This window comes from Pimephales promelas, chromosome 20, assembly GCF_988280905.1.
Source record: "Pimephales promelas chromosome 20, fPimPro1.hap1.1, whole genome shotgun sequence".
In the NCBI taxonomy this organism is placed as follows: Eukaryota; Metazoa; Chordata; class Actinopteri; order Cypriniformes; family Leuciscidae; genus Pimephales; species Pimephales promelas.
In genome coordinates, this window is record NC_142788.1 from 20,324,950 (window position 1) to 20,351,902 (window position 26,953).

The following is a 26,953-nucleotide window of genomic DNA, read 5'->3' on the forward strand; positions in this document are numbered from 1 at the left end:
GTGGTTAGGACCGAATTCAGCATTTTGTTATTTCTGACTGCTGTTTTCAATGTGGCCTGGGGTGGACAGGCTAGTTTTTCTCATTCAACTATATAAATATTAAAATCTTCATAGTGTTTTCTTTGATCTTACTTCAGTGAGTTTTGATGGTTCCCCCTTTGATTCAAAGATGTTCTTCTATGATATTTTTTTATTTATTTTTTGTACTTATGCAAGTTTCTCTGTAGTGGTGTAGATCTCCAATGGTTTGGCTAATAATATCTGTGCAGGTCTTGGGGCCTGAGAAAAACCCCTAGGGTAAATACTGCAGAACTGAATCCAAAAAGTGAAGCTTAAACTTATTTACTTAGACACTCGTTTCTTGGCCTAAAACTACTGAGAGCTACTGTAGATCAGATAAAGACTCATCTGAGCTCTTTGCAGCTGCTGTTATCAGTGATGGCACCAGATCTTGGATTGTCATGTGAAAGGAGGACTGGAACCTCTCTGTGTCCTAAGTGCCCTAATTACATATCAGACCAACAAATGGTCACTAGGCTGTCCCCTGACAACCCAGCAACAGACATATGGCCAGATCCAACCTCTGACTCCTATTCTGAAGCTTCCTTAGGTTGCTCTCTCATAGCTTTGGGGGCTGGACTTATGTATCGACTTTGTTTTTAGATGTTTCTTATAATTTGCTTATTATAAATAAATATACACAAATAATGCAATTATTGACCAAAGTATTTGGTTTTGTGGAAAAAGATGAAGAAATGTATGAATTCATATTGAAATCTTTGACTTTTGATTCCAGACTTTAGTATATTAGCAAATATGAGACATTAAGATCTCTCCTTTTATACATAGCATGTAGAGACATTTTCTGAGAATTGGGAAATTTAAGAATGAGTTTCAATGTACAGTTTATTTAGTCTCATTTCTGTCTAGATTAAAAATACAGTAGCACCTCATTGCAATACACGAGATCCAGGGGGCGGAGTTGGATCCAGATTTAAGGGGTGGAGATGGGTAGGATTGGGGGTGGGGTTAGGGATCAGGGGGCGGAGATGGGTAGGATTAGGGGTGGGGTTAGGGATCAGGGGGCAGAGATGGGTAGGATTAGGGGTGGGGTTAGGGATCAGGAGGCGGAGATGGGTAGGATTAGGTATATGAAAGGTGGGAGGAGTTGGATCCGGGTCCAACTCCTCCCCCTGGATTTCGTGTTCTGCAGTGAGTACCATTTCGAAAAAAAAAATTAGGTAAAATAATGAGATTAAATTTCTTTCAAACTGGATTTGATCAACAGACTCTTTTGCTGTTTTGTTGACAAAAAATTGCATTGTGCATTTCCTCAGAGACTGGAAACTTTCATATTGACTAAGCATGGATGATGGTATTTTTGTAGGCTTTTCTGTCCTTTCCTCCTCAAAAACAATGGATGCGGTTTGTTTTGTGAAATGTTCGGAAGCAGTGAGCTCATCAGAAAGAGCTGCCGTTTACGTCATTTATTACATGCTGCATGCTAACAAGTGTAGGATTCGCCCACTCCATCTTTGACATTTGAGTCGGAGAGAGTAGAGAGAGAAAGATTTAGAGAAAGAGATAAAACTTTATCCTCCAAGAATGTGAAATCTGTATGCTCTGTCAAAGAGAAGGCGATGCAGGGAAAATAGAGTGAAATAAAAGATGAAGTGAGATAATTTATAGCCAAATTCATTACTGTTATAAACACGGCACATTCCGTCTGTAACTGTGGACATCTGGAATGCACAATGTCGGTCACTACACTACTGAAGAATAAAAAAACATCGGAAGGGGAATTGTGGGAGGGAATGGTAATGCTTGAGATCTTCACAGACAGAGCCAAATAACATTCTCCAGGGCCTCTTTTTACACATTGTCATTTCTACTGAAATTTGTTAGCTTTTCAGACATTACAAACCCTAGTCATCATAATTGGGATGTCTTCCAGCCGAATGTGGTTTCAAACAAAACAAATTTACTACATGGTCAGTTGAGTCTGTCTGCTGTTGTATTAAATGTTGGAAGTTGAACTGTCTGAGAACCATTGGATTTATAACCCAATTCCTAAATCTATAGCTCCATTGTAATCGGACAGCGGTGGACTTTAATTCTGAATAAACATTTATAAATTATTATGAATAAAAAAAAACTTTTACTAATGATTGGTGCACTCTTGAAAATATTTAGTTTCGAATTCGTGTTTTGGCGCGCACAGCTCTTAAAGGGGCCACACCTTATTTTGTACTCCCCCACCCCCATTTTGGATGAGCAGGACGAGCATTTGTAGTTTAAAAGTATACATGTTTATTATTTTTTTTAGAAAATGACCGATCATTTCGCTAGATAAGACTCTTATTCCTCGGCTGGGATTGAGTCCTTTGAAGCTGCATTGAAAACGCAAATTGGACCTTCAAACCGTTGTATACTATTCAAGTTCATACTATTCACTGTATGGAGAAAAATTCTGGAATGTTTCTCAAAAACCTAAATTTTCGACTGAAGAAAGAAAAACACCTAACATCTTTGACGACGTGGGGGTGTGTAAATTATCAGGACATTTTAATTCTGACACTACTATAATAGATACTGCATTCACCACCAGCCTTTCCCAGACTTGTCACTGAATATGATTCATATGGGCTTGTGGAAAGGTGGAATCACTTTACAGTGGAAATAAAATAAAACAAATTTTTTCTACACACAATATGCACTTCCCACAAATCATAGAGTCAGAATGACTGGAAAAACATGTTGTTTATAATGATGTGGTCATGTAATTTCACTGAGGTGATATGTTGCCTTGGCTGTAGATTTTGTAGCTGTCGACTTTTGGGGTGGATGAATCACTCTAATGTGGAGTGCAAGGACGTAGGTGATAGACAGATGCTCGGGCGGGTGTTGGTATGGGGGTGTATGGCATCTTCAGAACAAACACCTTTACCATCTTCAAAGGGAAACCCTCTGAGAGGTCTGTAACATGCTGTGATAATCTGGCTCAGTGCCTATCTGTTAGTTATCTTTAATCACAGCACAGAGTCTCAGGTTAGTAAAGAGAAATTCAGTGTTGTTGGAGACAAAAAGCTCAGCTCACACCCAACAACTGACTCAGCGTGTGTTCCACCATTAAAGTCATTTAGAAGACAAATCACTTACTGTTCTGTTTGTAGTGCAAACGTGACCTGAAAAAAGAGAGTAGTAGGCTTATGTGCAATGTCCTGCTAAGAAGTGGCATGCAGTTCAAAAATTTATATTTCAGTAGAACAATAGCATTATTATTGTAATCATAATGATTTATAAGAATAAATAGAACATGCATACAGGAGGCCAAATCTAACACTTAGTCTACGGTTTAAAAGTTTGAAGTCAGTAAGATTGTTTTATTTCAAGAAATTAATACTTTTATTAAGGAAGGATGCATTCAATTGATCAAAAGTGACAGTAAAGACATTTATAATGTTACAAAAGATTTTAATTTCAAATAAATGCTGTTCCTTTAAACTTTCTATTAATCAAAAAATCCTGAAAAAATTCAGTTTTCATAAAAAATATTAAGCAGCAACTCTTTTCAGCGTTTCTTGAGGACCAAATCAGAATGATTTCTGAAGGATCATGTGACACTAAACACTGGAGCAATGGCTGCCATTAACTTTGCCATTACAGGAAAAAAATTAAATGTATAAAACATCATTTAAAATATTTCACAACATTATTTGTTAATAATATGTTTTTACTGTTTTTTTTTTATCAAATAAATGCAACCATGTGAGCATTTTTCTACAAAGCATTAAACATTTTACATTAAACATTTTTACTGACCCTCTAGAAAATTTGATGATACATAAACGCAGACGCTAGTGCTTGCTTTTGTCTGACGTTAATAAACTTCAGTAGTCAGATGCCCGTACCATTTAACCAAGTGTGTTAATATTCATGCAAGCATCTATAAACATATGCCACAAAGTTCCTTTAAGACAAGCTATTTCACTTATTGAAACTCCTCTCAGGCATGCAAGTGCAGCTACTATTTCTTTAAGTGGGGAAACATCCAATTCTCCAAAGATGTTCACCAAGCTTACAATTGAATTTCATTGAAATCACCAATGAAATATGACTACAACTGTCTCATACATTTTATTTATAAATGCTCTAATCAAGACAAAAAGCAGCAGTTTTCAGGCTTTTGTTTTTTGCCATGCATTTGAGCGTTTAGACGAAACAAAATGTATGCACTTTCTTCCCATTCGTATGTAATAGGAGTGAACCATCTTTCTGTTTATAAAGTCTTTGCAAGCAAGGTTCTATTTAGCTGTTGCTCCGCTGTAAAATAGGTTTATACTTATGTTCATATTATCAGCTCTTGCAGCACATCTGATACACAGTAACACAGCGACGCAAAAACATCTAAAAAAAACTTTGACACGTAATTAATCCTGCAATTTTGTTTGTGCTATGGACATAAATGCTACTTCATGTAATTCAGTTTGGTGTGTAACTTTCTAACAACCCCTTAGTAAACACATAACAACACACTACATAAAATCACCCACAATTGTGGTAGTGAGTTTTGCAAAGGCAAGCACTGCTCATAATTTCCTTCATATAGTTTGAGATGGAGAATTTGGTACAAAGATTTTCTTGATGTCTGACTCTGAAGATAAATAGGATTTGAAACAGGATATAAGAAGTCAGCACAGGACGTGAGATCAGATATTGCAGGGTTTCTCGTATCTGGCTAGAAACCACTGTGACCCAAAAAAGAAAAAAAAAAAATGAGCACAGAGACGTCTCCATGGGTACACTGAGGAAAACATGACTTCCTGTTTGTTCTGATGCAAAAGTGCTCTCTGTTTTTCAGAACTCTATGAACTTGCCACCAGATAAAGCACGTCTCCTCCGGCAGTATGATAATGAGAAGAAGTGGGACCTCATCTGTGATCAGGTACAGCCTCCACAGTGACCCACACTTATGCCACACCCTTGCTTCTGTAATGCAGTCCTGAAGAACATGCCTCCAACAATGGTGTCGTCGACATGATCTTTACAATTATTATTAACAAGTTAAGAGACAAGTTGCTTGATGTTTTATTGACACTTAGAAAAAGATTTTAATTATTTCTTACACAAAAGAAAAGGTAGATTGCAAGATTCTGAACAACTGGATATCATTTAAAGGAACAGTACACCCAAAAAATGAAAGTGCTGTCATAATTTACTCTCCCTCATATTGTTTTAAACCCATATTTCACTGTGAAATAATCAAAATGAACGGGGACTGAAGTTTTCCATTAGTCATATGGATTATTTTTATGAACATTTTATTGTGATTTTGGTCCCCATTCATTGTAATTGCATGGAAAAGAGCAGCCTGAACAGTCTTTAGTATTTCTCCTTTTGAGTTCATACTGTCATGCAGGCTTGGAATGACATGAGGGTTTTTTTTTTAGAGAAACTGTACCATTAGGTAAAATTGCACATCTTGTTAAATACAGGATTATGTAGAAAAAAAGGATGACTTCAATGTCTTGTAAAACTACTATTTATAAATGTCATGCATCTTGACAAATCTATGTTGCTGAAAAAGGGAGTTCATAGTCAAAGCAAAAAAAAAAATGTTAATATGGATATTTTAAGAATAAGTGCGTGTGTTAGATAAAACAGAACATTCATATTTTATCTGAGATGTTTAATAATCTGTGTATAACTTTCTCCCCCTTTTCTGTTTGTTAGGAGCGTTTCCAAGTGAAGAATCCTCCACATACATACATCCAGAAACTACGTGGATATTTAGACCCAAGAGTCACACGCAAGGTCAGCATCATTCTCTAGAAAATATAACTATTGTCTGTTTCTCAGCTGGTTATATGTGAACATTATTTACAGCAGTTAAACGGTTGTGTTGTGAGAAATCAAATTTCCCTTCATCTCTTTCAGTGAATGTTCTTTAAAACATATTGTAACTTAAAAACTTAAAAAAAATTCTTCCCTGTACATAAAGACTATCTATTAAAACTGAACTTTGCTTGTTCTGAACTTCCACAACTTACTAAAGATGTACATAGAAGACCAAAATCAACAGCAGAGAAAAATAACCATTTTAAAGACAGGGAGGATGGTAAAGAAAATACATATGTAAAGATTTTTATATACAATATGTAAATTGTTTAAAATGTTGGGGTCAGTAAGATTTAATTTAATTCACCAAGGATACATTACACTTAAATTCAAAGACATTTGTAACATTGAAAAAGATTTCTGTTTAATACATAAATGCAAATTAATGCTCATCTTTTGAACTCTCTATTCGTCAAAAAAGAAAAACCCTTAACAAATGTATCACAGTTTCTACAAAAATATTGAGCAGATAAACGGTTTTCAACATTGATAATAATAAATGTTTCTAATTCAAAGCAAATCAACACATTAGAATGATTTTTGAAGGGTCATGTGACACTGAAGACTGGAGTAATGATACTAAAAATTCAGCTTTGCCATCACAGGAATAAATTACATTTCAATATATATAAATTAGAAATCAGTTATTTTACACTGTAATAATATTTCACAATTAATTAATGTTTTTTGAACTGTATTTTAGACCATAAGCCAATAACCATAAACTTTTGAATGGCAGTGTATATGCAGGACATTAGTGTTGACATATTTTATATGCTAAAATGTTGTTTTACCCGGCACTAGTTAGTGTTTTTTTAAATGTTTAAAAAAAACTTTATTCTGGGGAGGTTGCAGAGTTTTCTCCAAACATGCCAATAATCATCAGTTTCTCTGTGTGCAGAAATTCCGCAGGAGGGTTCAGGAATCCACCAAAGTCCTGCGAGAACTGGAGATATCGCTGAGAACCAATCACATAGGGTGACTAATTCCTGTCTCCTCTCATTAAATCCTCCTTTTACATCTCTTCATCTTGTGCTGATCTCTACAAACAGCCTTCCCAGGATTCACCCGGAGTAACATCCCATGATCCTCCAGTAACCAATCCATTGAGGTTATGAGGTTCCTGTATACAGTGCAGGGAACAATAGCACTGCTAGTGGTATGGGTGGGAAGCTGTGGTATTGTTTGGTTTTCCCCCTCTAAAGAATCACTCTTTCTTTGTTCTTCCTGTTGTAGAAAGCTAGAGGTAGTGTTTGCCCATGCACACATCCCTGCTGTTGGGCTGTTCTGCCAGGTTCCCTGTGCTTATAGCACTGTCTGTAGACCTCGGCAGCGTCCAGATGGTTTTTATTCATCTCGTCCCTCTCACACAACACAACCCCCTTAGTAGCTTTAGCAAGCAGGAAGCTGAGTAGTGTATGCCGGAGAGCCAGGAAGCCTGGAGCATCCAACAATGTATGAAAGGACACGTACACACACACAAAGCTTTATAACTCACATTGATGAACGCAGACAAAACACTGACACAAATCTGCAACACAATGAGGTACAATGAAACATTGACAACTGGGAACATCTTTTCACTGTTTATATTCCGCTTTCAAGGACACACACACACACTTATACATACAAAAAACAATGTGTTGTGAAACTGTGACGCTATTCACACACAACCGCATGCTTTGTTACATCCGTACCAACTGTATGAACCCATACACATAAGCGATGGGAAGTAATAACTGGCAGTAGTGCCATTACTAACTTTAATGCATATTTTAATAGTCCAGCTGTTTTACATATTACAAAATGCTACAGTGACATATTACAAAATGTCACATTGTATTGTGCATTATAATAGGCAGTTGAGAGAACACACTCACACTCAAAAAGCACTGGAAAAATAGCATTGATTTGTTTGGACCGTGCAAATGAGCGATTCAAAAATAATGCTTCATCGGTCTCCACATAGTAGCAAATCATTTTAGATATTTTTTGTGGCAAAATATTCAGTTACATGCTGCTGTTTGGTGCTATGTTTTTAACTCAGTTATATAAATTAGGTTGCATTCTGGTATTTGTTTAGTGTGAACTTTAGTCTGTTTATTTTAAGAGACGTTTATTAATTCAATGCCTATTTACACTAAAATAATATTATTTAAATGTATATTATTTATTATATATTTTATTTTATATTTATTAAATATTTATTAATATTTTATATTAAATATTTTACATATTTTAAGTATTATCATTTTGTTTATTAATATTTTAACATTTTATAACAGCAATTTTAGATTTTAAATGATACATTTAAAGAATAAATTATATCATCTTATATTTAAATATTTAAGAAGATATTGTTCTTAAGTTTCTAGCTAATTTTTTATTAGTTGTCCATACTACAGCTAATATCACAAACACTCAGTTACTCACTCTTTGATGTTTGATTCTTTTTCATGGACTTTTAGTTTGTTATCTTCAATCACATGTGTTCCTTTAGGCTTGCACAGACCGATCGGTGAATGACATCAATGGACCTTGAGAGCGAACAGAGAACAGACGGCCCCGCATGCTTTTGAATCTAGCTCTTGCGGTACTTCGATGTCATAAACCAATCGGTCTGTCAAGTCGAACAAGCCTTTTGTCTTAGTTTCCCACCAGTCAACAGTTGTCATGTACACTCATCTAATCATCACACCTGTTCGTTATCATCTCATTATCACTGTGTATTTAAGTTGTTCTGTTTCATCCCTCAGTGGTTGGTTGTTGTTCGTGTTTGTGTGTAGACATGCTGTTACTTTACCTCTGTGGATTACCTGAGGTTGTCATTAAAGGATCATTTTTGTATTTTGAGCCCTTTTTGGACTCTCCTTCATCTTGTGACAGAACAACTAACCTAGTTTGGATTATCCAGCAAGTATGGGTCACCAGCAAGACTCTGAAGTAATTCTTCTGGATCAGGGATAATTATCATTACCCTGTAGACCTGAAGAACATCTATCCCCGGTCCAGTTTCACCACCTTCAACTGCGGAGAAATCGGAGAGCTACTGCCTGCTGCGACACGTGAGCCAGAGCCTGTGATGGAAAGGAAAGAGACGAACCTTTCAGTGAGTCTGACCAGGGGTGAGCCCATGACACTAGAGGTTGAGGGAATGCTGGTGGAAACTGGGGACAGGCTGATGGTCTTCAATGCGGACGGATCAACTCCTACCCGGTACTTCATCATCGCTGTTTTAAGACTGCACTGAGACCGGTAGTCTAAATTCTAAATTCTGTCTGTCTTTCGGCACTATTTCTACAAACGATTTTGATCTGCTCCCATCACTGCAGAGCCCGCCTCTGCTAGATGTTTGGAGCCCTTCGTCGTCTCAAGGGAAGCCTTGCTGTGACATCGAGCCTCAGGTCGTTCAACAACCAGAGGATCCCTCGGCTCTGCCTCCAGTATCTGATCACTTCGCTCTATCCTCCCACCTTCAGCTCCAACAGAGACCCTTGGCCTTGCGGCTCCACCGGGTTCTCTAGTTCCACCAGCTCCCCCTTGGTCACTCGACTCTTGTGGGCTGTGAGCTACGCTCCATTCCTCCATCTCTACAGCTACGGCTGGTTCCGCCTTCCCTTCAGCTTCGCCTCTGTCCTCCATCACACTGGCTCTGTCTCAGATGTGGCGGCACATCGTGGCGGCACCGCCTGGGTCTCCAGTGCCAGCGATGTTGCTCAGTTCCATTGGCTTTCCGTCTGCGCGTGTGGATTCTTCGGCCTTCAGTGTTGGTCGTACCCCAGTTGTCATCAGCCACTGTTACACCGTGGCTCCTCCCTCCCTCGACTCTTCCGTGGGCTGTCGGCACTGTGACACTCGGGGTCAGCTGCATCGGCCTATCATCATCCTCACGTCACTATTCCTCCATCACCATCTCCTGTCACTATCCCTTCACCGCCCCCTCGCCCACCTTCTAAGCCCCCATCCTCACTGCCTCCCTCATCTGTTTGTTATTGTTATGGCGCGAGGTTGCGCCTTTCGGGATGGGGCATAAACGCTCAGTTATCTCTGTTTTTCATGGACTTTTAGTTTATCTTCAATCACATGTTTCTTTGTCTTGGTTTCCCGCCAGTCATCAGTTGTCATGGACACTCATCTAATCATCACACCTGTTCACTATCTCACTATCACTTTGTGTCTCCGTTTCACCCTTCAGTGATCGGTTGTTGTTGTTCACGTAGACACAGTTACTTTTGCTTTAATCTTCATTGGTTACCTGAGGTTATTGTCATTAAAGGACCATTTTTTTGGACTCTCCTCCTCAATCTGTGACAGCTAACTACTTCTGAAAGTAAAGGCGGTAAATTGAATTACTTGCATTGAGTAGCTGTTCAAACTACTGTTTCAAAGTTTCTTCCTGAACACTCATACACAAGCACATAAAATGTAAGCAAAATCTCAGAAGACACTGTTAAAATATGATTCTGAATTACTTCCTTTGTCTTCTGTGTGAGCCATAAATAACCAATACACTCCTCTCTTGCATTATTAAGAGCTAGGGGTAATGTGTTTCTCATTAAGAACAAAAGGAAAAGAATAGGCAAGCCATTTTCGCTGACTTTTTGGGGCTGGATGAAATGGAACAGAGGACTGTTTATTGCATGTGTCCGATCCCTGGCCTCTTTCCGATGTGCTACTCCTTGCTTTGCCAAGACAATCTGAAATAGCATCTGGACGGACAGGAAAAGAGTCTAGAGGGGAGCGGGGAGGGGGAGGGGGAGGGGGAGGTGGTAGACAGGAAGCCGATGATCGAGTGAGCCCCCACCACCTTTTCAATCTGAAAAGTCTGTTTCTTGCTCAGTCGCACTCTTTTTTTTGTCTGTCTTTCCTGTGCTCTTTTGGGAGTCTTGTTGCTTTTTTCTGATGCGTCCATGGCCATTTAACAATAGTGACAGATTTCAACTAATCATTACAGCTTGTGTTTGAGAGGTAAAATAAGAATGAAAATGAGAGACTAGCAGAAAAAAAGAATGCATGTGTGTATATAAATGAATGCTTGCTCAGGGGAGGCAGTCTAAACACTCCCACTGTCAGAGATTTAACCTCTTCTCTCAAGCTATGATCTCCACGTTCCTTTGCTCTGCATGGTGGGAATTCCTTTTGCTTTAAGTTTCCCTAAATGAAGGAAATCTAAAACTAGCCTCTATTTTGGACTTTCCATATTAGTCTTGCCAAACCAGTCAACTCTGAGCTTCATTTTAGTCAACTTTAAACGACATTTGCTACTTCTATAATATGGTATATTAATTCAATAGGATATTTAACAATAAAAGGGGCTTGATGTTATCCACCAGTGATGAATCATTAACAATAAATCCATGTTCACTTGTCAGTCTGAGGGTTAAGTTTGATGTCATGTTGACAGTCTAGAAAAATATCTGTTTTATTTCTTCACTCCTTTTTAATATCTTTAACATTTTAAGAGCCTTGTAAATATTTCTTACTAACCCCAAACTTTTGAATGGTAGTGTATATAGAGTGTTTAATTTCAGTAGGATGTTAACATCATCTGTCTCTTTAATGTGGCAGGTGGGTTCGTGAGTTCCTTAATGATGAGAACAGAGGCCTGGACATCCTGGTGGAGTATCTCTCCTTCGCCCAGTGTGCCGTCATGTAAGTGACACACCCTAAAAGCAACCAACCACTGTCAACTTCACAACACGCCAATCCATGCACCATCTTTAGGACATTTAAAAGATCCCAACAAGAAGCCAGGCTTCCGCTGTAGATAAGGACTGTGATGAATTCACTGTTGTTTAATGATTATGAGTGTGCTGGGGGCCTCGTTGTAGGTGCGCTGCATTTTGTTTTGTGCTTTGTTATGCCCTGCTATATTGTGCTTGGATGGTCCTGTGCGGCTCTCTGCAAAACCCTGGACCCCCTGTTACTGAGCTCTGTTGCTAACCCTCCCCACCCTTACCCCCGCTCTGTGCGGTTCCCTGTGTATGCGGCTCAGGTTGGATTTTGAAGGGCTGGAGATTGGCGAGGACTTTTCGCTGGACAAGGCTAAGTCCTGGAGCAGGTCCATTGAGGATCTGCACCAGAATGGCTGCAATACGCTGGTCCGCTCTGCGCGGCAATCCGTCCTCCGGTATGTACTGGCCTGCTTGTGCTTGCTATGCTCTGCCTCGCTTTAAAACGACTGTATGTTCGCTTTTATGATAATTTGCATTGGTTTGGTTCAGGCTGCTGGTAATAGTTAATGTAGTTTGGAGAGTGTTACATTTTTTTTTTTTTATTATTCTTTCTTTTTTTTGTTTTTTAAGAAGCTTGAAGAGCTGGCACTTTCCAAGAACAGGGTAAAAAAGAGCCTCAAAGTCCTAAAAAATAACCATATAAAGCCAACCCAAATATTTGAAATGCAAAATTCTAAAGCCTCTAAATTATTACCATGATCAAAACTAAATCTACTTCATGCCTTCTGTCATGTGATTATTAGTTTAAACTTTTTTAGCAAATAAAAAGGACTTTTAGTATCATTTAAAAAAACCTCCATCTTCAGGTCATGGTATATGTGTTTTTGCTGTGAAATATTTACTGATTTCTATAAAAGTAAACATAAGAATATATATATTTTTAATCTTTTATATTAAGTAATATTATTAGAGTGATAATTTATATTTATATGGATCTTGAGTAGTCTGCTATACTGTTTTAAAGATCTTATTGATTTACACAAACTATCAGAACTTCTACATTTTGTCATATTATTATCAGCAACTGGGCGTATTTGCATATTTTTTGCTCATTTTGGACCTCTGAATAAAACTGAGGTCCCCCCCCCTAAGAATGAGCACCAAATTCTCCTTTATAATCTTATAATGGCCTGATGTATCAAATATGATTTTTTTTTTAATACAACCATTTTAATGCAGGATTTTAATACAACTGTTTAAAGTGTTTTAAACTATCTACTCATACTAGGTCCATTTTATGCTGGATAATTACTATAATAAATATAATAGTTTTCACATAAAAATGTTTAGCCGCTTTTTGCATTGTTTCATGAGTAATTAATCCCTATTTGAGGAAAGTGTCAACTATTGTTACTGACTTGTCAGTTAGCTTCCTGTCTCACTTCACTGGTTATAAGAATGCTCATGCTATGAAAGGAACATTAGTGCTTTGCACCGAAGCTAGGAGTCACATGCGTGCATTATTTTGCCCACTAAGCCAAAGCCACACTTCCTGAGGGTAGACAACTCACACGAATGAAAGTATTTCTTTATGTGGCGTGTATGATTCTGTCAAATCAAACACTGCGCTTGTGAACTACTAAATTTGTCCTTATATTACAGCTATGGCTCAACTTCCAACAGCAAAACCATCAAGAACTCCAGATTAGTCAGTCAAAAGGACGATGTACACGTGTGCATCATGTGCCTCAGAGCAATCATGAACTATCAGGTACAGGATGCACAGACCTGATTGGTCACAAAAACCTTGGGGATGTCTGCCCATTCTGAAACCTTATCAAACACAAGAACTAATCCAGATTGTTTTTTCATATCAGTGTCTGTCCATTTTACAAAGGCAGCACAACATTTTTATTCAATAACCATTCCATGGGGTAAATGTTTTTTTTTATATACTCAAACCACATTGCTTTTTCCTTTCTTTCCCTAGTATGGCTTCAACCTCGTCATGTCTCACGTGCATGCGGTCAATGAAATTGCCCTGAGTTTGAACAATAAGAACTCAAGGTAAGAATTAGGTTATTGTTTAATAGTTTTAAGGGACAGAACATATTTTTATGTTTAAACAAAATGAGTATCAGGGCAATAAAATGTGAAAAAGCAAGGTCTGGAGACACATTGTTTTAACTTGAGTTCCTCTTTTTTAGAAAGTAATGTCAGAGCGCAGAAGTCAGTCTCATCCGTGTTTACATAAGAAACAACGGAAAAGCAGCGCAGTGCAATGGAAAAAAAACATTCTGTGTGAACAGTCAATTATTCTAGACTTGATCTTTTTCACTTCCAGAAACTGTACATTTATGAGTATTTCACTGTAAAATTACATAAAATGTTTCATTAGATCTATTATACTTTTTGATTGTATAGAATATGCGATCTTACCGTTAACCAATTAACAGGTTTTTACCATAACATTTTTAGTCTTTTACTTGTAATTAAAAATGATGTTATTTTTTACAGTGTAAGTAACTAGCAAAGGAGCCTTTTAAAAACAATACTTTCAGTGGCCTTTAGTTTTCATTAGGGTGTGAAGTTGGAGATTAGAGTTGTGCATTTGTTTGGTTAGAATGAACCCTTTAGAGCGGATTACTGTCAGTCTGACTAATTGCATGTTGAAAGTTTAGATCATTTCAGACTGAAGCATGGAAAAACCCCAGCCTCAGCATCGTTCCTTGAGCTCAATGAATCAGTGCACTAATCTATCACTCAATCACAGCTATAAAGGTTTTCTGGGATTGTGTCATTTCAAAACATCTCTGAAAAATTGACCCCAACTACAATTACTGATACTCAACATCAGACCTGACCCCTATGAGAGGCTCAAGATGAAAGTGCGATATCACATTTCTGATTTTGAAAATTGTATAACAATGGACAAAAAGCTGCTGTTCTCCTTGAAGGATAGATCTAAGCAGGTGTGGGTGGGTGATGATCTGTCAAGTTGGTAATGTTACCCGTCTTATTGTGCAAATCCTGCTCTGCCACTCTAGGCCAGTTGAATGCTCACAGAAGCTTTTGTTCTGCTTATAGAACAAAGGCGCTGGTCCTGGAGCTGCTGGCTGCTGTATGTTTGGTGCGAGGTGGTCATGAAATCATCCTCTCAGCGTTTGATAACTTCAAAGAGGTAGATCCTGGGATATATACACCTGCATGTGTATTACAATAACCACAGATGCTGTATAAAATGTAAAAAAAAAAGTTGTTTTGTTTTAGTTTGTGCACATACAAAGCCAATTAGCTGGCAATATCTTTTTTGCTTCCCAAATGCATCTGTGGGAAAACACCACATTTTAAGCCAGTCGTTTTATTAAACCCACATCTTTGATAAAGATCTGTGTTTTGGGGGGAGTGAATTGCCTGCAGACTCAACCGTTCACTCAACCTCTCAGTTTTGTTTGCCTAGTCATTTAAATACCGGAAATGGGCCAATTACCCCGTAACTGTCCAACTCTATCCTGAGAAAGTAGGAGAGCTAATCAACACAGCAGTTACAACAATACTGTGAGAGAGACTGATGTGATATGCTGTCTGCAGACTCAAAGAGTCTGTGGTTGAACTAACTTTGAATTTAGACTAAAGAATTAAATGTTCCACATTTAATTCAGCAGGGCATTATTGACCTAGGCAAGAAGCTGATTGAAGAATTTTGAATATTGAATAGTATTGTTAAAGGAGTAGTTTTGCTGATAATTTACTCACCTCCATGTCATCCAAGATGTCCATGTCATTCTTTCTTCAGTTGAAAAGAAATTAAGGTTTTTGATGAAAACATTCCATGATTTTTCCCCATATAATGCACTTCAGTGGGAACCAAACGGTTCAAGGTCCAAAAGACACTTTCAATACAAACTGCAAACTGTTCAAAGGGCTTTAAATGATTCCAGGTGATGAATAAGGGTCTTATCAAGCGAAACAATAGCTCATTTAATAAATACATAACAAAGTTTATAAGCTCAAATGCTCGCCTTGCTCTGTTCTGTGACGCACGTTTGTGACTATCCTTTTCGAACTCGTTCTTCGAAGCATTTAAAAAGAATCTGTTTCCAATTCATTTGTTTCATTCAATGAAAAATTTGTTCATTTTTCATTGTCTGGAATAGTTTAAAGCCCAGTTTGAACAGTTTTCACTAAACTGTCTTTTGGACCTTGAACCATTTGGTTCCCACTGAAGTCCAATATATATGGAGAAAAATGCTGGAATATTTTTATCAAAAACCTTAATTTCTTTTTGACTGAAGAAAGAAAGACATGGACATCTTGGATGACGTGGGGGTGAGTAAGTTATCAGCAAAGTTTTTTTGCAAAGTGAACTACTCCTTTAATAGCAGCATATTCTGCAAGTTTCCATTTTTCTATGGTGAAACATGAGGCCTAACATTGCTCCTTTGCCCCTTTGATCCCAATCTTTTCCCATAAAGTCTATAAAGAAGTCTGACTTTTTTCTGATCTGAATTGTCCATCTCATCTTCTCTGAACCCCATAATCTCATACCCTGCTGTTTTGAGAAATAGAAAACGCAATATGTTTTTTTCTCAAAGTGTTCTAAGTAGGATGTTTATTTGTGAGCATATTGTTGTCCATCACACTTTATTATTTAACACTTGAACTATCTGACTGTACTCAGGGGTTACTGTGTTTCTGTGATTGTCTAAATAAAAATATCTGCAGGTTTGTAAGGAGAAGCACCGCTTTGAAAAGCTGATGGAGTATTTCCGTAGTGAAGATGGGAACATCGACTTCATGGTAGGTGCATGAAAGCACATGGGTATTTTTGTACCAGTTTTGATTGTGCGAGATATGAATGTGTTTGTGTCTCAGGTGGCCTGTATGCAGTTCATCAATATTGTGGTCCATTCTGTGGAGGACATGAACTTCCGTGTACATCTGCAGTATGAGTTCACTAAGCTGGGGCTTGATGACTTCCTGGAGGTATTTAGTCAATGTTCAAAATACTCTCAAATTATTCAGTGTTTAAATGGGCAAGTCAAATGTTTTATTTGAAATGCTAATAAATAATTATGTCAAACAGAATATATTCTTAAACTCTGAAGAGTAACCACATGATAAAATATTCTGAAATCCCCTGTGTTTCCTCACAGAAATCCAAGCACACAGAGAGTGATAAGTTGTCGGTGCAGATCCAGGCTTATCTGGATAACGTGTTTGATGTCGGAGGTTTGTTGGAAGACGCTGAAACAAAGAATGTGGCCCTGGAGAAAGTGGATGAGCTGGAAGAGCATTTGTCACATGTAAGAACCGTTGGATACTCCCTTTCCTTCCATTGCTAAATGTTATTATTATTATTAAAACATAATGTGTAGAATGGTAATATAATACCAATTATCAGTCGACATTTCATATGATGGAGAATCTTTAGAACCAGAAAAAAGTAAAATGAGTAAATCTTCCTGGGTTACATTAAAAATGATGCAGAGCAGATTATATTGTAAAAAAAAATATATGGATAATGTTGCAATATACATGACTTTGAAAATCAATTAATCTATCTATCTATCCATCCATCCATAGCAGTAAATTTTGTGTTCAGTTGTCCATGTTGTCACTTCTAATATCTTATTGACCCTTATCAGAGTTCACTGAGTTCAGGGAATTCAGAGTTATTCCCTATCATTCACCACCACAGCATAAAGCAGCATGCACAGCTTAATCATTCACTTTTGGTGCAGAGGGATCTTAAAATATAATTCATATTTGTAGACTGAATGGACTTTTAAAAGTGCTTTAGTTTATCACACACTGGCTTGTAAATCGCAGTATGCAGACAGTGTGAAAACAAACCTCATATTGTTCCTCTGATCTTGACGCAGTAGTGGGCCTTTCTGCTGGACTATGTTATGCTCATGGCAAAGGTCATGAAATGAACCAAGAATCATAACAATCCTTTTGCTCTCGCTGGGGGTGGAGGACAGAATTCCCCAAATATTCCACCAATTGTGTAATCTCCACTGCTTCAAAAGTGAAAGTGATGCTGCCTCATCTGCTCTGTCATACTGCTGGGAACATTTTCTTTATTGATCCGTAAGAGAGTGAGAGACAGAAGAAAGCTTAAAAGGGTATGGGATAGATGTTTATAGTATCAATGCTCTGAACTGCCTCTCTTCTCTCATTTTTTTCCCCGCCACCTCTCACACTGTCATGTTTGCTCCCTTTGTTTTTGTTCTAGGTGACAGAGAAGCTTTTAGATGTTGAAAATGAGACCATGATGAAGGTAGCAGACCTGGAGAAACAGCTGTTACACAAAGACAAGGAACTGTCAGCCATAAAGGTAGGCAACGATCAATCACTTATATCACCTTCACTCTTGAGCTTGACATGCAAATAGCTCATATAATTATTTATTTATACATAGAAGTATGACATATAATTTGAATAAGTAATAATGATGATGACAAATGTAATCAAGAATATCTCATTAGTAAGGACTGATTATTAATCATTTGTTGCTTTTGCATGGTCTGGTTACTAGATGTATAAATGTTTAATAACATACCGTGGACGTTTACCATGGTACAAACAAGCTTTGTATATGCTGGTATGCTGATTTGTTGTTCAAGAAACATTTCTTATTATTATCAGTGTTGAAAACATTGCTATTTCATATTTTTGTTGAAACTTTTTTTGTAGTTCGTACTGACCCCAAACTAGTGTACCAAAGAGCATCATAATATAATTTTTTTCTTATATCACTCACACTTTGATTTAATTTAATTCATAGTTACTTAAGATGTCATTTAAATTGAATGTCTTGTAAATTCTCTGTAAAATCTCTCTCTCTCTCTCTCTCTCTCTCTCTCTCTCTCTCTCTCTCTCTCTCTCTCTCCATGTATATATATGGAGAGAGAGAGAGAGAGAGAGAGAGAGAGAGAGAGAAATTTGGATGTCTACTACTAGGTGGTTCTTTAAAGTACTGTTAAAGAAAATACCATGGCAAGTAATTATGATAATCATTCACTACAGTGGACCCTTTTCAGTTATTAACATTGTAAAGCAAAATTGAGTATTGTATTGATGGATTCTGACCAACTTAATCTCTTCATATTTTTTTACTGTACATATGTTGTATGTACCCCATCATCCTTGACTCTTGACTGCTCTTTCTTCCTTCCCATGGTTATCCAGGAGACGTATGAGTCCGCCAGCACACAGGTGCACACACTGCGGCGGATGATCCAGGAGAAGGATGCTGCCTTCCAGAGGCACAACAACATCGAGAAGCGGCTGTTGGAGATGGAGCAGCAGGGCACCATCCGATTACGCAAGCAGCCTGATGGGGACATTGCCATTGAGGCTCTGGGTGGTGGAGGAGCAGCTGGAGCTCCTTTGAGAGACCTGAACTCACTAACTGCAAGCATGATTGGGACTGGAGGTCCGGGTGTCACTTCAGTCGCTCCTATTGAAGCCGTTGCTCCACCTCCGCCACCACCACCACCTCCACCGGCCCCACCGCTCCCTTCAGAAGGTACTCAGAGAATAGCCATGAAAAACAATAGGGTGAATGTGTGTTTTGCATATGAAATTCACTTTATAATATCACATATATTCATTATGCAATAAGCTATCAAAAATCTTCATGGGAGGTCCTCTTGGAGACTCAAAGCAGATTTTATGTGACAAAAGATACTTGTATGCATGACAATCCCTGCAATTTTACCCTTCTATATTTGAATTTGCAGTACAAACCTTCCATAAGAGGGATAGAGAGGGAGATGCTCACCTATTGAAATTGCAACATTTATTTGTAATAGAAATCTTTTGTAATTTTACATGTTTTAATTACTTTAATTACTATCACTTACGATCAATTTACTTCATCCTTGCTGAATAAAAGTAACAAAAAAATCTTACTTAACGGTAGTGTACATATGAAGAGTTCAGATGCAAAAGCCTCTAAATGCCATTTGAAATTTTCTTCTTTAATGATGATTTTTATCAAACTTGTATATTTAAGTTCAGTAATTTCACTTAAATAACAATTAATAGGTAATTATCATTGCCATTTAAGTGAAATCACTGAACTTAAATATACAAGCTTGATAAAAATGATCATTCTAGAAGAAAATTTCAAATGGCACTTAGAGGCTTTTGCATCTGAACTCTTCATATATATATAACATAACATAACATTAAAGGAATCGTTTGATTTTAGGCGAACAGGGTAAATATTTGATTTGGCACAAGCGCAAGCTCACTGTCAATGGAAAGCGGGTATGTAGGGATTCCCTTGAAGCTCAAGATTATGGAGATTATTAGAGTTATTGTAGAGTAAGGTAACCCGGAAAACAAGGCAAAGCTGTGCACGCTGTTTCTCTCTGAGCTACAGACCTTCAAATGTACAAGTCGTTGCACACTTAGCAGGAAAAGGAAAAGCTAAGGGTGTTTCCTTTAGCTAAGGAGCGGTTTCTGCTGAGGAAGCAGCTGGACTAGAACTAACTAAATATCCATTAAGGTTTTTAAGTGTTTAGGAAGCGTTTTAAGAGTAAGTGAAAATAAGCACATGCTAATTTATAAAATCTCTCTTGTTTTATAGTCGAGTGTGTTCCTATTCCTCCTCCACCTCCTCCACCTCTGCCCGGACCATCACCAGTCATCTTTACTGCTGGCTTATCGGGTAATACATCATTTAAAATAGTACTAAGAAAACTGTATTACAGTATCTTGACATACACAACTATATACATACATATATAAATATATTCTAAGTTAGTTAAGGTATTGTATGACCCTTATGTTTCTTCATGTCTCATAGCCATACGCATCAAGAAACCCATAAAAACCAAGTTCCGCCTTCCTGTCTTCAACTGGGCTGCACTGAAACCCAACCAGATCAATGGCACAGTCTTCAACGAGATCGACGATGAACGTGTGCTTGAGGTAATATTGAGCGTGAATCAGATGTGCACATATTATGAGTGTGTTCCTTGAAACTCCTCACTCATCCTAAGTGCTTTTGTTCTGTCATGTAGGAGTTAGACCTGGAGAAGTTTGAGGAGCTGTTCAAGACTAAAGCTCAGGGTCCTGTGGTGGATCTGTCATGCTCAAAGAGCAAGGTTTCCCAGAAGGCCATTAATAAAGTGCAGCTACTTGATGCCAATCGCTCAAAGAACTTGGCCATCACTCTGCGCAAGGCAAACAAGACCACAGAGGAGATTTGCAAAGCCATTCAAACGTACGCACATACTCAAGGTTTTCGTCATATTGTGTCTTAATCTTCTCAATGATGTCATCTTAGATGAATATGATGCAATTTCCATGTTGCAGGTTTGATCTGAAGGCCCTGCCGGTGGACTTTGTGGAATGCCTGATGCGGTTCCTGCCCACGGATGCTGAGAGCAAACTAATGCGTCAGTACGAGCGGGAGAGGAGACCTCTGGACCAGCTTGCCGAGGAAGACCGCTTCATGCTCTTCTTCAGCAAGATTGAGCGGCTCACTCAGAGAATGAGCATAATCACGTTTGTGGGCAACTTCAGTGATAATGTCAACATGCTGACCCCGGTGAGCAACTATGATTGTCAACAAATGGAAAGCTGGGGATTTTTTTTGTATATAATGTAGATCATTTTTATTTTATTTTTTTTTGCAACATCATTGTTGTTAGTGGAACAGCATTTACATTTTAGGCGTAGGCATAGGCGTAGACTTATCAACCTGTCATTACTCGCTGATTTTAGAGTTGTTAGGCTTGTGGTAAAGTATGTTTGTTTGATTTTATTCCTGGAACAACAACAGATGTTTATACAGAAACACGTTCTTGCCAATATCATGGTCACCTTGATCATATCATGAATTGACATCTCTTTAACTCTTTGACATCCACAGCAACTCAATGCCATCATCGCGGCATCAGCTTCAGTGAAGTCCTCTCCAAAGTTAAAGAGGATTCTTGAAGTAAATGTCTACTTGTCTTCATTATAAAGGCTCAAGATCAGCTGAAATTTGTCTAGCGTTATGCTTAACTTTCTGTTTGTTTGTTTTTTGTCTCCACACAGATAATTCTGGCTGTGGGCAACTACATGAACAGTAGTAAAAGAGGCTCAGTGTATGGTTTCAAACTTCAGAGTCTGGATCTGGTGAGCTTGGTTGTAGAAGTGGCTTTCTACCTGATCACAGTGCTGTTCTTATGCTGTTGTTGTTCTCTCTCAGCTGCTAGATACTAAGTCTACTGACAGGAAGATGACACTGCTCCACTACATTGCTCTGGTCGTCAAAGAGAAATATCCTGAACTGGCTACCTTCTACAATGAACTGCACTTTGTGGATAAAGCTGCTGCAGGTCTGTGTCCTACAGAGTTGGAATTTGAATCAAATTGACCATGTCCCTTAGGACGTCAAATTGGAATTTAAATTAGAAATACAAAAAGAGGAATTGTACAGAATGGCAATTCAAAGAAAGTTACACAGCAGAGGAAATTAATTAATTCATGCTTTGTGTTTGGGGTAAATTAGAGCATTGATACAAATCATTTATTTATGAATTTATTAAATATAGTGAAAAACACTTTACCGTTCAAAAGATTGGGGTCAGTATTTTTGTTTTTGTTTTTGTAAGAAGTCTCAGTTCATTCGATAAAAATACAGTAATATTGTGAAATAATATTACAATTTATAATAACTACTTTCTATTTTAATATATTAAAAAAATTAATTTCTTCCTGTGATGGCAAAGCTGTATTTTCAGCGTCATTACTCCAGTCTTCAGTGTCTCATGATCCTTCAGAATTCATTCGAATATTCTGATTTGGTGCTCACGAAACATGTATCTGCTGCTTAATATTTTTTGTTGAAACGTGATACAGTTTTTTTTCAGGATCATTTGCTGAATAGAAAGTTAAAAAGAACAGTATTTATTTGAAATAGAATTTTTTTTGCACATTATAAATGTATTTACATTATTTTGATACATTTGTACTGGTGAATGAATGTGTTAATTTCTTTTTTTAAAAAAAGTCTTACTGACCCTAAACTTTTGAATTGTAGTGGAAGAATACATTTTCCAATAAGGTTTAATTCATTAAAGTTATTAAATAGAATAGAATTAAATAGAATTTATTAATCTACAACTGTAAATTTATAAATATATTATTGCTCATTGTTACTTCCTGTTCATTCATAACACAGTTATAATGAGTAATCTATACAACCTGAAATATTAAAAAGAATTAATGAATATTATTCATTAGTATGTAGGCATTATCATTAACCTAAATTGTCAGTTAATGATACCTAAAGCATTAACTAATGTTAACAAATGAATATTTATTGTGAAGTGACACCTACATTTCTAATAGGTACCATTTTAAATGTGCTATGTAATGTTTATGGAAATACCTTTTAAGTTGTGTGTATGATTATCTTAATGGGTGATTCACACCGAAAAAGTAACTGGAAAATCTACTATACAGCAATTATATTCATTTCTTTGGATTTTTTTTTTTCCATTTTAACTGTAACTACATTCATTTCAAATCTTCGGTGACAGTGTCCCTGGAGAACGTGTTGTTGGATGTTAAGGAGCTCGGCAAGGGCATGGATCTGGTCAGGAGAGAGTGCAGTCTGCACGACCACGCCATACTCAAGAGCTTCCACCAGACCAGCGATACACAGCTGGACAAACTACAGAAAGACGCCAAGACTGCTGAGGTGTCCTGTCTGTCCTTTTAGAAAACACTTTCTGGCAATTAAACAGTACCAGGTTATTTCAATCTCACATTGTATCCACTTACAGGAGGCCTTCAACAATGTGGTTCATTACTTTGGGGAAAGTCCTAAGACCACGCCGCCCTCTGTCTTCTTCCCAGTGTTTGTACGGTTCATCAGAGCCTACAAGGTAATCCATTCAGTTATTCACTCAGCAGTTCTAGGCACAGCACACTAACTAACAGATAATGAATCTTCATATTTTGACAAGGAGGAAACACATTTGTGGCTCCGTATATTCATCAGGTCAGGAAGAGACTTTTAATTTCTAAGCCTCAGGGGGGAAGGTGAACCCGACCTGCTTTCAAGTCATTGAGGACAGGAAGGAATAGTTCACATGATCTGCTTCCTGGTGTGTTTAGTAAACATGAAGTGGTGAAAGATCTGGCCTGCTAATTGAAAGGTTGTAGGTTGAAACCCTGAAAGGACACACACACTTTCTATGTGTGTTTATATCCTTTGGCCATCCTAGTTTGAGTGTCTTCCCTGTTGAAGCGTCAGCGTCAGAGCGCTGGGGTGGAGTAGCAGACGTTAGCAGAGGGTGAATAACAGGAAGGGGCAGCTGGGCTGAGATTTAAGGGCAGCTGCTCTGTTTAGACTGGGTTTTGCCTTCACCGCCTTTAACCCGGACACACACGCATACACACACCTCTTCCTCACATTGTTCTGCTGGTGGATTTATGAGTCTACATGAGGAACCGCAAAAAGCTCCAAGATCTCTGTGTGTTTGTGTTCGTCCATATTCATATCCCTTCTCAGAGGTTGCTGTGATTGTTTAGATGTGAGGTCGTGGCCTGTGTTTTGTGCAGTGTCAGGGCCTGGATCACACTTACATCTCTACCTATCATAACTTATCTCTCTAAGTTGCAAACTGTTGTTTTCTGCAGGAGGCTGTGGAGGAAAACGAACAGAAGAAGAAGCAAGAGGAGGCCATGAGAGAAAAACTACTAGCACAGGAGGCCAAACAGCACGACCCCAAGGTGAAATCTGAACCTGTGAAAAATAACTAAAATACCCCCACACTTAATGTGTTTTTCATACTAGAATGTGAAAGGTGGGTGACATTTTACAATAGGGTTCACTTTGTTAACATGATTTGAAGTCCTCCTTGTAACTCTACACCCTCGCTTCATTTAGTATACACGGATTCATGATTATGCAAATTCGCCCCGCCTCCACTCACTCACACCATCTCAGAGACCCACTCGGTCAACAATAAGGAACATTGATAAATACTGTAACATATTAACATACAGTAAAGATATTGCCCATGGTTAGTTAATGCATTAAGTATCAGGACCTTATTTTAAAGTGTTACCAATAATTTATGCAATTGGTTAATGGTGCTTCATGTGCCCCTGATTCTTTTAAATGTTTAAAAATGAGTGCAATGAGTGGTGAATATATTTCTCGTTTCCTCAATGCAGGTCCAGGCTCAAAAGAAGCGACTTCAGCAGCAGGATTTGATCGCAGAGCTCCGGCGCAGACAGGCCAAGGACCACCGGCCTGTATATGAGGGCAAAGACGGCACCATTGAAGACATTATCACAGGTGGGCTAGGAAGGACTGCAGTACCCATCAGCCAGGGGTCCAGAATCACTGTGGTGGTCCACTGCTCTCCGCATCAGCAATGTACTCTCTGTTATGTTAAACAACAGCCCTTACAGCTCGATCAGCACACTTTACAAGTGCACATCAGTTAAAACAAAGCAATGACATTTGAATCAACTCTCAGGGATCCACAGAAATAACTATATGGTGTATTAACTAAGCTCTTCTTTCTGAAGTATGTAAAGAAATCATAGAGGATGCATATAGAAGATATTGCAGAAACTGTCCAGGAAGAAATAACACCCTTAAATTCATTGTGTTAATAATAGATAATTATTTTTTAATTTTATTTTTTTAAACAATGTTCTCAGACAAGGCTATTTATGTAATAATGAACCACATAACTCACACATAATCAGTTAAAATTCTAAAATTGATACTTTAACATTTCATAAACAATGCTCCAGACTTATGAAGCCATATACTGTATATATTATTGATAGAATGAAGAATAGTCACTTTTTCCTCTCCTGCCACTGGAATTTATTTGATCAAAACAGTAATTTTGTCAATTTTTTATACTTTTTCTATATTTTAAGTTGTAATTTAGTCCTGTGATGGCAAAGCTGTGTCCTCAGTGTCACGTAATCATTCTAATATGCTGATTTGCTGCGTGAGAAATAAGTCTTATTATTATCAGTGTTTTTTAAAATACTTAATATTTTTATGGAATGTGTGATACCTTTTCAGAATTGTTTGATGACCCAAAAGTTGAAATAAGTTTGCTATGGCTGTTCCATAAGGTTGAGAACATCTTGCACACACACAAAAAAAAAGCCAGGAAGTTGCAAAGATCAAAACGAATGGTTTATTTTTTTTTCGGAACACATGGTCCTTCTTAAGCTCGGATATAAGGTTCTGTCTCTGACCTCCTTCCCTCCCTCCCTCAGTGCTGAAGAGTGTGCCCTTCACTGCCCGCACGGCCAAACGGGGCTCGCGCTTCTTCTGCGATACCAACCTCTTCGACGAGTCCATCTGCTAGCCCCCCAAACCCCCCCCCAAAAACTGCCCCTAATGCCGCAGGTTATCCCGTTCTCTTACCAGTTGCAAAGTGCATGCATACTCCCACCACTCGCATGACCCACTCTGTCACTCTGGTTACCCAGCATCCTCTACTAACCCAAGCACAACAGAATAGTGGGAAACACAAGCTGTGGCTGTTCACAGATCTGAAACATGGACAGGCCAAATCTTTCTTAAGGGAATAATGACAAATTAAGTGACAATGCATTAGTATATAATAAATATAATATAAAATGCAGATTTGAACTAATATTAATCTATGTTCTAATCATAGGTCCTTTTATTTGTCATATTGTCCAGATTGAGAGAGATTTGGCCTGTGTAGCAGTCCTTGTTATGTTTCACTTGGTTTGTTATCTGCTAACTCTCATCTTCTCCCCCATAACTGTGTGTTCTACCTTTCCAGCAGAACAGGGGATTAATCTGAGTAAATTTGAGCACAAAATAATTGGAGGGTAAGAAAGGCATCATGGAGCTTTATCTCGCTTTGCTCCTGTCTGCCTTTTTACCGTCAGCTCAATTGCTTTGGCTGTGCTACATTTTGCACAACGCTACAGCGCTGAAGCTTATGTGGCCAAATGTAGTCTTGTACTGAATATTGCTTTTTTTGCATTGCTAATTATATGGTTTATGATATTTCACTGTGTGAAAGCAATACAAGATATTTAGCCTTAAGGCTGTTTTTATAGCACACAACAAACTACCACATGATGGTGGTGATAGTTTGTAGAGATCTAATATTATTACAAACTAAACTTTGGATGTCACTAAACTAAATATTATTTTGCTAGTATAATTGTAGCTTTTCCACAGTATTTTCTTAGATCTTTTGGAAGGATCCAGGAATGAAATCTTTTTCTTGTCATGTCCGTTGCATGTAAAGCTGTTTGTCTGCTGTATCTTTGCATTGTGCCATTTAGCTAACATGTTTACGTATGTCCTCCGCTGTATATCGTCACATGCATGCAAATCT

General features: G+C 37.9%; 1 protein-coding gene across 6 annotated transcripts in view; it reads left to right on the forward strand.

Annotated features, from left to right (window-relative positions):
* Positions 1-26,953, forward strand: part of fmnl3 (formin like 3) — a 43,564-nt gene that overhangs the window by 14,123 nt on the left and 2,488 nt on the right. For 2 of the 6 annotated variants that reach the window (XM_089124433.1, XM_089124437.1), the window contains exons 2-26: positions 4,862-4,945; positions 5,734-5,814; positions 6,800-6,876; positions 11,467-11,550; positions 11,894-12,028; positions 13,236-13,344; positions 13,564-13,640; positions 14,661-14,754; positions 16,299-16,373; positions 16,449-16,559; positions 16,730-16,879; positions 17,815-17,916; positions 18,771-19,110; positions 20,179-20,259; positions 20,398-20,522; positions 20,615-20,817; positions 20,910-21,144; positions 21,469-21,537; positions 21,639-21,719; positions 21,793-21,922; positions 23,129-23,289; positions 23,375-23,476; positions 24,234-24,326; positions 24,774-24,897; positions 25,848-25,980. In XM_089124433.1, coding sequence (XP_088980559.1) covers positions 4,862-4,945; positions 5,734-5,814; positions 6,800-6,876; positions 11,467-11,550; positions 11,894-12,028; positions 13,236-13,344; positions 13,564-13,640; positions 14,661-14,754; positions 16,299-16,373; positions 16,449-16,559; positions 16,730-16,879; positions 17,815-17,916; positions 18,771-19,110; positions 20,179-20,259; positions 20,398-20,522; positions 20,615-20,817; positions 20,910-21,144; positions 21,469-21,537; positions 21,639-21,719; positions 21,793-21,922; positions 23,129-23,289; positions 23,375-23,476; positions 24,234-24,326; positions 24,774-24,897; positions 25,848-25,939 — 3,015 coding nt within the window. In that variant the 3' untranslated portion in view covers positions 25,940-25,980. Of the gene's footprint in view, positions 1-4,861; positions 4,946-5,733; positions 5,815-6,799; positions 6,877-11,466; positions 11,551-11,893; positions 12,029-13,235; positions 13,345-13,563; positions 13,641-14,660; positions 14,755-16,298; positions 16,374-16,448; positions 16,560-16,729; positions 16,880-17,814; positions 17,917-18,770; positions 19,111-20,178; positions 20,260-20,397; positions 20,523-20,614; positions 20,818-20,909; positions 21,145-21,468; positions 21,538-21,638; positions 21,720-21,792; positions 21,923-23,128; positions 23,290-23,374; positions 23,477-24,233; positions 24,327-24,773; positions 24,898-25,847; positions 25,981-26,386; positions 26,436-26,953 lie in introns of all 6 variants that reach the window. The other 4 variants (XM_089124434.1, XM_089124435.1, XM_089124436.1 and 1 more) reach the window with 4 other exon arrangements.